General features: G+C 41.7%; 1 protein-coding gene across 3 annotated transcripts in view; it reads left to right on the forward strand.

Annotated features, from left to right (window-relative positions):
• The window catches only part of ntn2 (netrin 2), a 44,546-nt gene extending 31,087 nt beyond the window's left edge, over positions 1 to 13,459 (forward strand). For all 3 annotated transcript variants that reach the window (XM_085170620.1, XM_085170621.1, XM_085170623.1), the window contains exons 4-7: positions 353 to 502; positions 2,918 to 2,971; positions 7,742 to 7,816; positions 7,912 to 13,459. In XM_085170620.1, the coding sequence (XP_085026746.1) occupies positions 353 to 502; positions 2,918 to 2,971; positions 7,742 to 7,816; positions 7,912 to 8,297 (665 nt within the window). In that variant the 3' untranslated portion in view covers positions 8,298 to 13,459. The remainder of the gene's footprint in view (positions 1 to 352; positions 503 to 2,917; positions 2,972 to 7,741; positions 7,817 to 7,911) is intronic.
• The last annotated feature ends 3,153 nt before the right edge of the window (positions 13,460 to 16,612 follow it).

Genomic DNA, 16,612 nt, shown 5'->3' on the forward strand with positions numbered 1-16,612 from the left:
ACAACATGCATCGTTCACCCAAACTAATAGCTTTCTGTGCTTTTAGTTGTCCTGTAATGTCCTCCACACAAATATCTTATTTCTCATCAGTTTTCTGGATATGCATGCAGTTTTTCACAATGCAGTAGTTTGAGAATCCTAGGTATAAAGGCTAAAGACATGTGGGCCCCCAAACATTCAGTATTAATGCAATCAATCAATCATTAATCAATAATATTTACTGAATTTCAGAGGAGTTTTGTCTTGTCATTTTGCATTTTGCAACAGGTTTGATGAACTGGTATCTCTTATCTCTTTTATCTGCCCCACTACATGTTCCCCCAACACCCCCCCCCCCCCCCCCCCACGCCAGCTTGTGACTGCCACCCAGTGGGCGCAGCAGGCAAGACATGCAACCAGACCACAGGCCAGTGCCCCTGCAAGGACGGTGTCACGGGCATCACCTGCAACCGCTGCGCCAAAGGGTACCAGCAAAGCCGCTCGCCCGTGGCCCCCTGCATCAGTGAGTAACTCAGACACACATCCACACGCAGCTACCAGTTACTGCATGCGACACTGATCAGATCGTCATGGTTAATTTTATCAGCTTGCCTGTGACTATTAAAATCTGACAAAAAGCATGATCCATAGCTAAAGGCAGCACATACCCAAACCATGAAGAATACAGAACATAAGTGAAAACATACTTTTATATAGTCTTTCTGGCTATCTGACAGACATAACCCAAGTGTGTGTGTGCGCCTGCCGTATTTGGATATATTTGTGAGGACCAAAAATTGGAATGCTACTATACTTGTGGGGACAACAGACAGTTATGTTACTGTGGGGACAACAGTCAGTTACAAAATGCCTGTCCCCACAACTTTGAAGGCATTTTCAGTTTAGGCTAATGGTTATGGTTAAGGCATTAATTTTTGAAAGGTTAGGGTAAGCGGCTAGGGAAAGCCTTTTGTCATTTAGATGTCCTCACTAGGATATGAAAGTGTGTGTGTGTGTGTGTGTGTGTGTGTGTGTGTGTGTGTGTGTGTGTGTGTGTGTGTGTGTGTGTGTGTGTGTGTGTGTGTGTGTGTGTGTGTGTGTGTGTGTGTGGTACATGTGTTGACTTGCATAGCCACTGAAACTGCAATGACATTTCATGGAGAAGAGCCCAAAACGTGAGCCAAACGAGCGCCCCAGCATAAAGTTGGGTTAAATTGAAACGCGATCCATGCTAAAGGAACAAAGAGGCATACTGTTGTTAACGCTTGTGCTGTTATTCTACTTTCTCTTAACTATGTACCATATGTGTTTGTGTGTGTGCTCTAGTAGCTTTGTTTAGGTTTTTGATTTCCTGTAACAAGCGAATGTGAGTCCACGCAAGTTATGAATTTTGCCCGTGGGCCCAGCACGTGTCTGTACCACATTGCAAACAATCAAAAGATAGCCTCCACCAAATCAAGTCATGCCGCGCCGCCCAGTGCCGTGTCCAGCTCTGCCACACTGTGCCACACGGTGCCATGTTGTTCCTCTTGCATGCAGCTCCGAAGCAGATGGCGGATAGGCAAGAAGGAGAAGACGACCGTGGTCATGGATGGCAGACTATACTCGTTTAAGTGCCATTAGGTGAACTATCTATCGAGAACAAGAGGAATGGTGGGTGTGGGCATGCTTAAGCTATGCACATTATGACAACCCTGTCTGCCATTATAGCCTGATGTCAGCATATTACCCCTGGAGGATACTGTATCCCAAGACAGAAGACAAATCCATTAAGAAGCCAATTAGTATGATGGCAGCAACCCACATCTGAATGATCCTTTCATCATCTGTCTATCTTCACAAGATGTGGCCATCGGGTCAAAGGGTCTCAAAGTGGCTTCTAGCAGCTGCGCCTGCCTTCACAAAGCTCCATGCCCTTGTTTGTTTTTGTTGGCAGGGTGTCCATAATTTTAGAGAGACAACTGCTGCTTTTGCCTCAAAACAGCTTTCCAAGAAACCCCCCTCTACCTCCTGCCAACACACTCTCACACACTCGGTCCAACCCCTGAACCTCCAAATCCAATCAAAAGCAGATCCTCTGGGTGGATGCTAAGCCGGCGTTCCAGTAATTCTGTTTACGGTAAAAGGAGAGGGGCCTGTTGTTAGCATTAGCATTTGTATTGGAAAGATGCATACGATTAAAGGAGAAGTCCTGGAGGAATTCCACAAGGCACTTTTTTTTTTTTTTTATTGTAGCCAGCGGGCACAACAAGGGAGGGCTGTATCTGTCTCAAGATGATCCCACCAAAATTGCCCCTTTGCCATCCGTCCATCTGTCTATACATGGAGATTGCACAGCAGTGTTAACCCCACATCTGTTAGAGGAGGATGAAACTAATCTAGTGTAGCCACCTTGCCATTGTGTGCCTACTTTCAATGCGCTGACTCCTCCAAAATGGTGTGATTTTTGTGAAGCATCAACTAAAATTGGACTTTGATTATTTCTTCCAGTTAGTCTGAAGATCTTCTTAAAAAATGACACTGAAACCGCTGCATTAGTCTATGGCATGTATGGTTTATTTGAACCGGTCTTCCCTCTCACCACCAATAAGTATTCCTGTCAGTCTGTTAGCGTTTATCTAGCACGTCTGTCTGCAAAGCCCGGTGTATTTTCATAAGTTTGACATATAGTACACCACAAACCTACTGTGTGACAACCCTGATTCTTCTTCTTTTTTTTTCAGTGACCTCAAAGAGCACTTTTTACTTCTTCTCAGTACTATTTCCCATCCCACCCCCATATTTGGGATCACATTTAATGAATTTGAACACACTTTGTTTCTTTGACCACACGTGCTGTCATTGTAGGCTGGCAGCCAGATCATTTCAGACATACTTGAAAGGTGTGGACTTAGAATTAATCGTTGAAATAACTTTGTGTTTCTTGTGCGTGTTTCAGAAATCCCTGTGGTCAACCCCACAGCTGTCGTGAGCAGCACAGAGGAACCAGCAGGTTAGTATATACTCCTTGCACCTTGAGCACCCCTACTTTATGAGAGGAACAAAAACATAATATTTAATATTTCTGGACACGTATTTTAAGGCGTGGAATAAATATTAATAGAGGGCGGGTCTGCTCATTTGAAGTTCTCAGCAAAGGAAACGAGTGCACTGGGGACGGAAAAATTTTACATTGTCTTAAAAACCTGTGTCCTTGGCATAGTTTCCCCAACCACTAGCCTCAAGTTAGTGGAGACACGCTGTGCTCAGACTTTAAGTGCAGCTTTAAGCCAAGGGCAGCAGATAGGCAGCTGAGACGATTAGTTACAGTTTAGTTGGGAGATATAGTGGAAGGGGAACGTTGCAAGGCATGAAAAGAGTGTTGGCAAGTAACTGGGGGAAATTTGTTCAGTCACTCCCTCTAACACTCTAGGCTTCGGTCAATTACCCTGTCCGCATTTTTCATTCTACAACTATTTGATTTAAATGGCGGTGTTGATTTGGAAACGTTGATTCATTAGTGGATTTATAACATATATCATCACTGAAACGGCAGACTGTGCACCCCTCCCAAATTTTCTACCACTGCCATTCTTTTTAAAGCAATAATGGTTTTCTTGTTTTTATGTCCTTTCTCTTCTAAAAATAATACGTATTTTCAGAACCCTCACAATAAATTTTCAAAGTTTAACTTTCGACTTAACTTTCGAGGTTGCATGCTATAAATTTTGAGGACTCGATTCATAGAGTTCAAGATGTTTATAATGGCTCTTACCAAGGTCCACATAAAAGGCCAAAGTTGGTTGTACACTCCAAATAAAAACCTCCAGATATGTCTGACAGTGTGAAATGAAAAACAGTTTAACGAGAATTCGTGAAGTTCCTAAGGTAAATGTTGTAAACTAGCTAAGCTAACCTAACCGGTTACTGGTTAGCTTAGCTAACCGGTTAGCTTAGCAAAAAGCCTGGACAAAAAAATGGGGGAAAGAAATGGTTTATTACAACAGATTAATCATGGTAGGTTAATTATTGAGATTTAGTGCAGATAATTGCATAAAATAGATCCAATTGGGATCAAACGTTACCTAAAATGATTTCAATTAGGTGAGGTGAATTCTAGCCAAAGATCTTTCATCTCATTTTTTTTTACCATTACTATGTTTACAAGTGAGTGTAGTTAAAGTAAACATAAAATCAGGTCTTAAAATTATGTAAATACAACCTCAGATGAACAACACATGATTATACTGTTTTATTATTTTTTAAAAATACTAACGCAAAATGCAGAATTGTGTGTGAAAGTACACCCTCAGTGTGAGCATCTCTATAAAAGCTGAAGTTCGGACAGTTTGCAGGTCTGGAGTATTCAATTGTGTATTAGCACAACATTAAAGAGGAAATGCATCAGAAATCATCTCAGAGAAGCAACTGATGCTGCTCACCAATCTGCGAAGTTGGAACTAGTAATTTGAAATCCATCACTGTAGAGTGAGAAAGAATATTCCACTGGTGAAAAACATTCAAAACCATTTGCAGGAGTGGATGTCCCAGCAAATTCACCCCAAGGTCAAGACCGTACAATGTTCAGAGAAACTTCAAAACAGAAAGGCAACACCTCAGACTGCACATGTCTCAGCATGGTCAATGTTAAGTTCATGATAATACGATTAGAAAAAGACTGGACAAGTATGGATTGTTTGGAAGTGTCTCCAGGAGGAAACTTCTTCTCTTTCAAAAGAACATGGCAGTACAACTCAAGTTTGCAAAATTGCATCTGGAAAAAATTCCTTTGGAACTGACAGAGGGTGTACTTTCTTTTTACTGTGACTGTAAGTCCTGAATTTAATTTTCCTTAGACTCGCAGCTTCTTCACTTATTTACAACTTGTTCTGTATAACCTTTTACCGCCATCGCTTGGGTCTTTTTAACCCAGAGAGTCCAGCCCTTTCTTGTTTACTACTTTCCTGGGAAAATGTTACAGGGTCTAAGAACACAAGAGTCATTGATTGTCAATTCACCTCAGCTTCTACCAAACACACCAGAGCATTTCCCCCATCTTTCTCCTTCCTAAACTACCACAGAAAGAGCTTCACCATCAGAAACCTAAGGCCCCCAAAATCTTTTTGTGTAAGGGGCGTTGGATGCAATTTGTCCTTGTCATGGCACAGTGAAAGGGGCTCAAGGGAAAGAGGGCATCGAGAGCCTTGGAGCCAATTGTGCATGTTTTCAGCAGGCTGGCCTTCCGGGTCATTGGGCAATTCACCGAGAGCTTTTCCAGGTGATCACCCAGCAGTAAGTAGTGCTTCATGGGAAAGAGCACCCTGTCGCCCCAGCCAGAGTTTCAAGAGCAGGTTAGCCACTGTATACAAAAACAGAGACCTACATACACAAAACAGCTGTGATCTAATGAAATCCATGCTCATCTCATGCACATGCATGCCTGTCACAGCTGCATGCATACTTACATGAATACCACATACTCGGTACTAATGAGAAAGCCCTTAAGAAGGCTGTGATATTCTGCATCATTTATTTAAAGTAAAACGCACACACATGCACTACACACCTTTGCACTCATCCACACCTCCACTCATTGCAGCGTATTGAAAGTCATCTTCTTTCTCCTTTTGTGTTTCCCTTTCTGTCCTCTCTCTGGATAATAAAATCTCCAGCACTCTGATATACAGCGAACCTTTCTGGACGTTTTAATGAGCTCCTCGGTCCCCCGTTTCTTCCTCCTCCTCAGTTCTTCCACAAAAAAAATGAACAATTCAACAACATTCCCAAAAGGGTCATTTTTCTCTTTGTTTTGTTTTTAAACTTGGACATTTCGTGTCCAGCGATTTTTATTTGGTTTTCTTTGGAAAGCAAAAACGGCTAAATGGTTATTCCTCTTGAAGGGAATGAGAGTCCGCACCGCAGATACCAGTCCACTTACCAGCGTGTGGTTTGTTGGTGGTCAACTTTTCACGTCCCTTCATTAGAAGTCACTAAAACTGTTTCTTTTGCAATTTCAGTTCACCATTTTCATTTTTTTTAAAACTTATTTTGTATCCTTCTCATAGATTTTTATTTTTATGCTGTGGATTCTGTGTCAACCACAGATGAGTCTTACTAACAAACAACAGCATTTTTCTTTCTGCAGCTCCAGTGGCAGAAATTGAGTTAAAAGCACAGTGAATGCTTTAAATTTTAAAAGGGATTCTTGTCATCGTTTTAGCACACTTCATCTGTTTAAGCCTATTTAATCATGCTTATCTTCTCAGTTTCCCTTTCCTTTTGCTCTTTGTTCTTGCAAAACATGTTTTCCGATCTCCGAGAATACCGACATGGCAAAACAAATATTTCAGGATTACAAGAAAATAAACCACGCGATGTAATTACATGCATATGCTTTCAAATCTTTGAAGGGTTCTATAACACAACTGAGAGTTTCTTTCCGACCTTTCTGGTCCATTGAAACTGCTGTACACAGCTATTCCTCAACATAAAATTACAAACAAATTCAATATATATATATATTTTTTTAAATTTGACTCAGGTTGCAGGTAAGCTGTGAGTCATATAATAGAAGGAAAGGTGGCTGCTCAGGTTCCAAATGCTGAAATCAAGTGCCAAAGTGTTTCCAGCGCCACATGCCTGCTCTTTGGCCAAAATCTGCATGAGGGAAAAGCTGGATTGAAAAAGATGCTGGAGGACACAGAACAACTAAACCAAACCGTGGCTGGCCTTAAAGTCGGTCAGAAAAAGATCAGAGAATGGTCATCCAGCCAAGAAATCAATTTTGACTGTCATATTCATAAACGTACAAACCACATCATTTGCAACCCCACCTACTAATGGTCAGCAGAGGTCATCGGTCCAGTGTGTGGTCTTAGTTGTCACTCTGGCAGCCAAGGCCTATCCACATTCATCCAAACATGACCTGCTTCCACCACGCTCTGCCTTTTCTCAAGGCCCCGGAGAACATGTCAAACTGAACACTTTTACTCCTCTGGTATGTTTCACTTGCCTCCCAGCACTCGCTGTTGCAGGGATTTGGATGTGTGATTTGTCAGAAGCTGTTTTTTAGCGCACAAAAACCACACCAAGCCCAACTATTATTTAGCGCTGCTCCAGTTTTCCTTTCAGCCTTTGGCAACATCAGTCAGTTTGTAAAGGAAAGTGTAAGTTTACTCAGTTATTATAGAAAAAAATACACATGTATTTAAAAAGTAGATCATGCTTCGATGTGTATTTTTTTGTATTTATAGAAAAATTTGAAATATATTAATGGGACGGGGAGTCAAAGTTGACCTTTCTATATAGAAATCAGCACATATCACAATGTTATGTTTATATTTGCTTGATCACTGCGTTTTATATTTTAAAGTGATGTGACACTAATTATGCATTACAACGTGTTAGTAAGACTGAGCAAATATGAAAGATTCATGTGCTCCTTTGGTACCTTTTTCACCAATACTGTGAATGTGCCTAGTCTATAAATGCTTAAACACATTTCCACCACACTTGTGTCAAAAATCTGTCCCAAAGGGAGGGTTCACAAGTGACTGGCATTTGGAGTCTGCAGATTCTGTTGACCATGATATTCTTCCCAAGGAAATCACACCGACTTCTGTTAGTAACACTATGCAACATTTGGTTCCCAAATCTGTCAAAATGAAGGATGGTTTTCAGTGCACCAAGAGAGACCTGGCCCCAGCCACATGTTGGTGGAAAACAAGCACTGGAGTCACTGCCTGCATTTCAGGTGTGAACTTGGTTGTCCTTATTTTTGCAGATTGTGAGTCCTACTGTAAACCAGTGAAAGGCAACTTGAAGATCAACATGAAGAAATACTGCAAGAAGGATTATGGTAAGAGAGCAGAATTCCTTTCCATACCATTAATTAAAAAGCGTAAAGAGTTTTGAGTGTTCACCTGAGTGTGTTTCTTGCACATGTGTTCCCAGCTGTCCAAGTGAACGTGCTGGACATGGAGACAGTGGGTGACTGGGCCAAGTTCTCCGTTAGCGTGGTGGCTGTGTACAAGAGCCGGGGCGAACCCTTAAAGCGAGGTGACAACATCTTGTGGGTACACATGAAGGACCTTGCCTGCAAGTGTCCCAAAATCCAGATGAGCAAACGATTTTTGGTGATGGGTGGCGCTGAAGGTGGAACGGGCCCAGGAGCAGGTCCAGGAGTCGGGCCGGGAGGTGGAGCCAGCAGTCCGGGGGCGGAGCGCATAGGCTTGGTGGCCGATAAGAACAGCCTGGTGATCCAGTGGAGAGACGTTTGGACGAGACGTCTGAGGAAGTTCCAGCGCAAGGAGAAGAAGGGGAAGTGCAGCAAAGCATGATTGGGAAAAGCAGCGTCCATCCCTACCTCTCCCTCCACAGCACTCAATCACAAATCCTGACTCTTGACTTCTCTTATCCCCGGCCACTCGAGTCCTTTCTTCTCCTCCATTGTGGGAACGCTGCACATTACAAAGACTGCATGTACCCTGCCTGTTTTAAGGACCACGTTTTGTGTATATTGTATAATTATTTTCATTTTTATTTTTCAAGTTTTTTTTCATTATAAGGCCACTTGTCTATTTGTCCAATTGGTTTGCCTTAAAAAGGGACCATTAAAAAGGGTGTGAAGTGTAGACAAAAGCAGGCGCCATTTCCCCTCTCGACGACGGCAACTGAACTGTCCAACCCCCTGTTAAAAAATACAACCCCCTGACCTCCACCTGTCAAAACTGCCTGTCTTTTGCCATTTTAAGGTATTTTCATGCAAGACTACCAATGCTCACCCCTCACTGTTCTCTGAGGATTTTATTATAGAGTGTTTATCACTTCACAGACTGATATCAGCAACAAGACAAGCTACAGATCTCCAGCTTGGCCACCTCACACTGATGACCTTCAGCATTTTCCTGTCAAAACAGGCCTAAAATCTCAAGGTCTTTGCAGTATCTTCTTTGGACTATAGGACTTCTATGTCCTACAAGGAACCAAGGGCTCCCTTTGCAGGGACATTTTCCACAGCAAACCTCAGTCACACCACCACTGCTGCTGCCGCCACCACCACACAGCCCTCACAGAATAAACTGCTCACGTAGGCTCTTATACAGTCAAGTACCTGATGCCACTGCTCATACTAGAGTTTGTATATCTTGTGTGGCTACTTTGCTATCTCAGCCATCCACATCCTTATTTGAGATATATCCCTTTGTTGCATTGGGCACGAGTGAGTCACATCGCAGGCCTCTTCACCACTATTCCCTCTTATGAGTGGTTTATAAAGTCACCATCATGACTCATGGCCTGTCACTTTGTGGAAGATGAAGCGGTGCAGACCGAATTTCAGAACAAAACCAACTTTTCCATTGAGACTTTTGCGCTTCGTGGATATTCTCTTTGCTGGGTACAGCTCTTCCAGACGTTACTGTGTGGCCAGCGTCACTTATGTCTTTAAAAATGGCCGAACATTTCATTGTGTTGACTGATGAAGACTGGCAGGCTTTTGTTTGCCACAACAAGAGATTGAAACAAGAGTTCCTTTTTCATGCAGTAAAAATACAAAAACAAGTTGGATAAAGAAAAGACGTAGCTGTGTTGTTGGGTTTTTTCGTTTTTGTTTTTCATTCCTTGCTTAGTATTTCGACAAAATGAATGAGCCTGGAACATTTTTAGTGCTCACTGATTGTATTATGACATGAGAGGATCATATTTCAGTCCTCATGTGCTTTGTTAAGTTTGCATGTTTGTGGGGTTTTTTCTTTTTCTTTTCTTTTTCTTTTTTTTTTTTTTTTTTTGCTGGTCCATCAAATCCTTACAGGGAGCAGAGAGAGGTAAACCAATATGAGCATGAAGATCCAAAGGAAAACTTCCCAGGTCATCTTCCACCACTTGCCCACCCCAAATGCATAACCCTGTCATGCCTTTGCCAAATAAGAGTAGTCAGTTTTTAAATTCAATTAAGAGACTATGAAAGTCAGGACCAACGAATTAACCGCAGAGAGACCCATCTGGTTGCTCTCAAGCTTTTTATCTGCCTTTTGCAGTTATTTCATTTTGTAAACGACTTTACAATTTATTTAAATAGAGTACAATATAAACACACAGTTTAGTTGAGGGGCACATCAAGCTCACATAGCAGTGAGTGTTCCTACAGGCATCTCATGCTAGCTTGTGGTTACGCTCCTTTGGCTTTGGCGGCATGTTTGGTTTGTCATTCCTCCAAAAGTGTCTCTCCTCTGCTCTCGTCTGTGTGTCAGCCACAAACTCCCTCCCTCCACCCCTTTCCCCAACCCCCCCGAATTCTCCTTTTAACCCATTTTGCATGTTGTGTATTTAGTGTTTTAGATAAGTGAAAGCACAGAAAGAGGCTTCCAGACTCCTCTGTGGTGTATAGTACTGCACTGTAGTTCTTGTTTTCTGAGAATGTAAATCAATCTGCAAAGAAAAGACACACAGGTAAATGGTCTGATTGTGTTTATGAAGTGTTATTAGAACTGAGGACGTCTAATGGCATGATATTTGATGCTGTTATGAACTCTGAACATGACTAGATGTTGTTCAAACGATTGTGGCTCTTCATGCTTTTCTCTCTCATCAAGACATTTTTTTTTTTTTTTTTATAATACAATGCAAAAACAAGTTGTAACCAAAATGAATTATAAGCCACCACGACTTCTGATGTGTGACAAAAAAAAAAAAAAAAAAAAAAAAGCAGACGTTTAAGTTTTCTATGGCACTATGCTGAGGGCACAAATCCCACTGATGGAATTTCTCAAAAATGCAGAAGCAGTCCTTTATTTATGTGTTGGCTGTCCTCTGTGACCTGTCAGACAGGTGGTGTTACAGTAGCACCCGTGCCCGCATCTTGGTATGTAAGTCTGGCATTCCGATGAATTGTCAAAATATTTGCCTCAGCTCCTTGAGCACCCAACACCCTCGTGAAGGAATTCCACAAAATTCTTTCTCTTCTAGTTTTCACGTGATATGTCACACTATAGGAACGCTTCCAAAAGAGGCTTTTTCCGATGCCCGTTGGTTATTTTTGCCAGTTCAGTTTCCCCAAAATGCTGGATAGTTCTTAAACTATACACATGTATAACTATCCTGCCAGCAAATCTTTAGAGTGTGGCACTGCATGGGAACACATTTACCCTAAGGGCCCCGTTGTACCAGCCAAGCAGATAAAAGTGTACAATCATGTCAGGTTTTACTGCTCACATGGTCACAGATCAGACGGACATGTTGTAAGATGACTTGGTGGAGAAAAAAGTATAGATGGAGGCGATTTCCCTTATATCAGTGCTGATGCAGAGGTTTTTTTCGGAGTAGCGACACCTATTGTTCCGAGGAGTACTGTAGCAGCTTCCTGCACCATAAATGTTTAGGACTATGATGATGACGTTGCCTGTGGCGTACAAAAAGACCAGCGTGAAAGGTATGCTGAGATATCCTGTCATGCAGCTGCTGCGGCCAGATCACACCAATCCACCACAGCAACTGATCTTGTCAATAGCAACTCATGAAACTGCTATTGGAAATAAGTTTCACTATAATGATGTTAAACAAAATGTTACTGGTGTGTCACTTCTGCCATAAAATGTTTGAAGCCAGCAGCTGATGGATCACCATGTGTTAGCTAGCTAGTTTTAGCTAAAGCGCCCTTGTCTTTGTTTTAATAGTTGAGAGCTTTTTTACCTTCAAATCTAAAAGAGCAAATCAAATCAAGATTAAGTATGTTTGTGCTTTTGTACTGCAGTGTAAAGTGAAGGAATCTCCACTAAATGCACTATATGGACAAAAGTAGTATACCTCACACCTACAAGAGCTTCTCAGATACCAAAATCCATGTCGTGAAGCTCCTGGCACACAGCTTCTGTGCTGATGTTAATGCTAAACAAGGTTTGCAAATCTGCAGTTATTGAGTCACAGGTGCACCTTAGCGGTTGCTCTGTAACCTCACATGGCCTTCCACTTTGTCACTATTTCTAAACACGCCCATGTTTGCGATAATACCACCGATAGCTTATCGTAGAATATCTGGAAGAGGGGAAAAAATTACACATGTGATGGATTTCAATGAGCGCTTTAGAACTGATCTTTCACAAATGCTTGTAAAAGCAGACTGCGTTGCTAGGTGCTTCATTTTATACACCTGTGGCAATGGGTTTGAAAACACTTGAATTTATTAAAAGGTGTGGTCCAAAATCTTTTGTCCATGTAGAGTTCAAGTAAAACATCACCAGAATGGAGCGGGATCACATCTTTGTGTGAATCCTTTAAAAGGGTGATCTAAACATTCATGGATTGTAAAAGATGAAATATTTACACGGTTCTCCTGCAGTTCTGTGGAGTGTCTGGTATGTAAGGTGGAAAAAAAATACAGTTTTCCCTGCAGGCCTCTGCACAGGTCACATGATCGAAAACTACAAACCAGCTTTTCCTTTTCTTAAGTGCCCACCCTGAACATCGAAATCAAAAAAGGTTAAAATTGGCCAGATTTTGTTTGAGTGGGGGGTTAGGGGGTGGAAGTGTAGCGCTTGTGAAAGCTATTTTGTGAGCCTCATAGAGAGAGCCATCCTGTTGTTTTATATTAACAAGCCCAGCAGCTTGGCAGTGGAACTGAGACCATAACTGCTTCACTTTGCTTCCTCCCCCCTGTTTTTTTTTTCCACAGCGTTTATAGCATTCACAGGTGTGTGAGTTTGTGTGTTTAATTAACCTTCCCGAGCAAACAAGTGACACGCACAACTTGCAGAGAGGTGAGAGGAAACTTATTTGAAGTTTAGTGTTTTTGGGTGGGGGTAGGGTTCTGAAACAGTCCATGATGAAGAATTATATCACACACATTTTCTTGGTCAACTTCCCATTGTTTGTTTTTTGACTATTATTTTTTTCTTTTTTTTTTTGTGCACATGCATCATTTTCATCCACACATTTGGCTTGTCCGGATGCATTTTTTTTTTTAAATATTGTAAATATGTACTGAACTGCCTCTGCCGTTTATGTTGTCTTTTGTAAAGCATCACTTAGCCTGGGATGACTCACATTTATGGATGTACAAACCAGATGATTATGGATGTAGAAACCAGGAACATATGCTTTCGTGATCACGACCAGAAGACGTGGTTCAGATATTACACAGAATGTATTCCTTTCGGTTTTATGTTGTTTCCAGACAACAACCACCCAATTGTAAATGACTTTGAGGTGAATGGAGTAAAAACGTGACTGACTGGACCCTCTGCTTTTCCCATAGAGGTACAGATGGAAACTGACACACAAAGCCCACCATGTCCTGTTACATTAATGTCCTGGGAATAATGGTTCACTCACACAAAAATTGTCCACCTACCTTTTTGGGGGGAACAAAGGGATCCTGCCCTCAGTCTAGCACTGCTTTTCACTTCTGTTATATCGAAGTCTTCCTTGTACATTTTCCTCTGAGGCAATGAACCACTGACTTTTTAATCTAAATGGTAAAAAATAAATTATTAGGTAATGAACTGTGCGTTGTGTTGATCATCTGTCTCTTTAATAGCGGCTATTAGCCTTAGCTGCAGAAATTATATAAAATTGATCATGTGTGTTTTCTCCATTGCTCAAACACAGTTGGCACTGCTCTGGTATGTTTCCACTCACGGGGGCTAGATGGGGGTTTGAAGAAGAGAATATTGGGTAGAGCGGCTCCCCTCCTCTATGAACGCTGCAAGAGCTAAAGCTCTGTAAATAAACAATGAGGCGCGCGCACACAGTATATACACACAATTTAATGCGTTCCTCACCTTGGAGGAAACCCAACTCCAGAGAAAGGCTCAAAGCAGGAATCTCCTTACTCTCTTTCTCTCTTTTTTTCACCTACAGTGTCCTCTCTTCCTCATCTCCCCACCCACTAACCAAACAGGCCAGCTCCATCCATTCTCCTGAAGGTAAATTACAGGAAAGCAGTCATTTATCATCACTCTCCCCAGGCATGGCCACTGAGGCTCTGAGAATTGAGGTTTCACAGACTGGACACACACACACTGAAACATATCTTGAATCTCTGAATCAAGCATCTCTCTCCTGGACATCCTGGCCTTCTATCAAGTTGCTGTTTATATTGAGTTCAGTTAACTATACACCAAAGCAAAACCGTCTACAACCAGAACAAAACTGAAAATCCTTAGTCCTGCAGGACATTCAGTCATTAAAGATGATCAGCATTTACATGAGCAAAATATTGCCTCAGTTCTTCGCTTCTTCTTACGAATAACAAAATAAAGATATTAAGATGTTGTTTTACAAGGCACCAAGCTTTCTCCTTTTTTGTAATCTCTGTGACAACCAATAACCGAGTCCCAGACCCCAAACCCACTTTGATGTCACCCTTTATTTTGTAAAGTTCATTTGAAGCCTCAGCTTTAGCTTTTTGGCTACAATTAACTATTAACATATTGGGATGGGAAGGTGGAGTCCTAAGCTATCAATAAGTCCCAGTTACCTTGGTTAGCAAGGTTTATACTAGTGAATCACAAAGATAGGGGAATTCTGTCACATACAGCTTTTCAGACTTCAAATGTGGTTTCCTTTTGCTTTCTTCAGTTTGAAACAACATTGAAAATTTGAAATTTGAGTCTTCATAACAACATTTTACAAACTGCTGGTTGCTACATCGATTTTTAGCGATTAATTTTTGAGTGGTCGAAACTTTTAAGGCTTCAGTCACACAGGCTTAGAGACCAGCTGGTGGGAATAATGTGTGTTCCTTTACTGGTTGGTGAGAATCGCTGGGTGAACATCAGTCAAAAAGAGGGTGCAGCAAAGGTCCTTGTTTTTGCTTTGGTCACTAGCAGATTGTTGCAATTGCCTGTAGTTTCCATAGAAGATGACAACATGATAACACTTGGAAATTACTAGTTAAGTGGCTAAAAGCATGGCAGCCAACATGTTTCAAAGGGTGGGAGTTTGACTTTGAAGGCAAACATTCTCCGTTAATGTTTTGTGTTGCGCTTTAAACAGTTTCGCTTCAGCTCGGAGAGCAATGGTTGATTGTTTTTTTGACAAGTCAGTGTATTGCAATCTAGGGGAACCATGAAAATCTGTTAGCAATCAAAGAAAATGCTGGTATGTTTTTGGTGCAACGTGGCATACCTCTTTATAACCAATTTCAGGTTGCGACTGCCAGCAGTCTCCAGTGATACACCTCACTGATCAGCCTGCGTGGATTTGGCAACTGATTTCACAGCAACTGCCACCAACCTCAAGCAACCGCTTGGCGACCAGCTGGGAAATGCACATTTTTCACTTACCACTGGTGGCTGCCAAACCTCATTGAAAGGTTTAGGGTTTTCAAGGTTTACCCATAAAGATGATCATGGTGATGTTGGTTTATAAAGTCCTGTTATGAAGACTCAAATCTAATCAGAAATCGCCACTTGGACGAAAGATTATGGGGTGCTAATTTATTAGCTATTGCTTGGTTAGCAAGGTGTATCCAGCGTAAGTGTGTCACACATGGGATAACGGCAGCCCTCATTCAGAATGGCCAAACTCCTAATAACATATAAGCTTCTAATACAATTCAAACAAGTCAGTTAATCACAAAATCCTTCCCAGTACAGCTTCTTTTATTGTAGAGACCAAAACCACTTCTTTTTCTTGTGGGGACTGATTTTTGGAGTCAGCTTTAAGTACCCACTTGAGCAACTCCACTTTTTGGTGTTGACTTTAGTTTTCAAGCGTTTAAGTGGCACTTGATCCAAAAAGCCCCTTAACAAGCTTCTTCTACACTATGTTTTCTAAAGTAATGCAGCCCACCTACTGTTTGTCTCTATAAAGGTTTATCAAAAACATCTACATTACTTTCCCTCATCACCTGCACTGCTCTCACGCTGCATTCATCTCTGTCAGCTAATTTTGTTTCCTTCACCTTGATGAATGCATCCGTAATGGAAAACCTTGATCTAAAGAGCTAAGGGGCTCCCTCATAGGGTTCATTGCGAATTACTGCTATAATGAAAGTTACATCAATTATAGCCAGTGTAAATCACTGTCACATTTAAGCTTTGTTTGCTAGTGTTTATAGAATAAACTGACTTACGGGAGTTTTGTGAATAATTTGCTGCTTTGATGAAAAGAGAAACTAAAGTAAAGCCAAATATTGTCCAGTTTGTCCCCTCCCTATTCTACTGACACACACACAACCACAGGAACACACACACACACATCAGCAGACGAAGGGGGCTTACCAATTGTGCTTTCATAAGCTGCCAAAGCGGCTTCATTGGATTTAAATGGAGCCTCATTACCACTGTGCTTCAAAGCTCAACAACGGCATTTTCCAGCATGGGGTCTCTGTATGTGTCTGCAGGTCTCTTTCCTAAGACTTTTCTTTTCCCCTCGTGCTCTTCTTTTATTTTCACCACAACTTACCATCCTAATGGTCTAATGGGACTTATTTCTCTTTTTCACGCTGCCCTCCCCCAGCCCCTATCTCTTTTCCATCATCTATATACCTGTGAACACTCGTGTGTGTGTGTGTGTGTGGGGGGGGGGGGGGTCAGCAAGTACTAACCCCTCGAAAACCGCAACAAAAATGTGGCGAGAAATCTGTGTGGACCGAGATCATAAATATTCAGTGGTGAAGGTCTGATCTCTTTCTCTCTCCTCTCTGCTGTGTGTC

Source organism: Neolamprologus multifasciatus, chromosome 8 (genome assembly GCF_963576455.1).
Source record: "Neolamprologus multifasciatus chromosome 8, fNeoMul1.2, whole genome shotgun sequence".
Taxonomy (NCBI): domain Eukaryota; kingdom Metazoa; phylum Chordata; class Actinopteri; order Cichliformes; family Cichlidae; genus Neolamprologus; species Neolamprologus multifasciatus.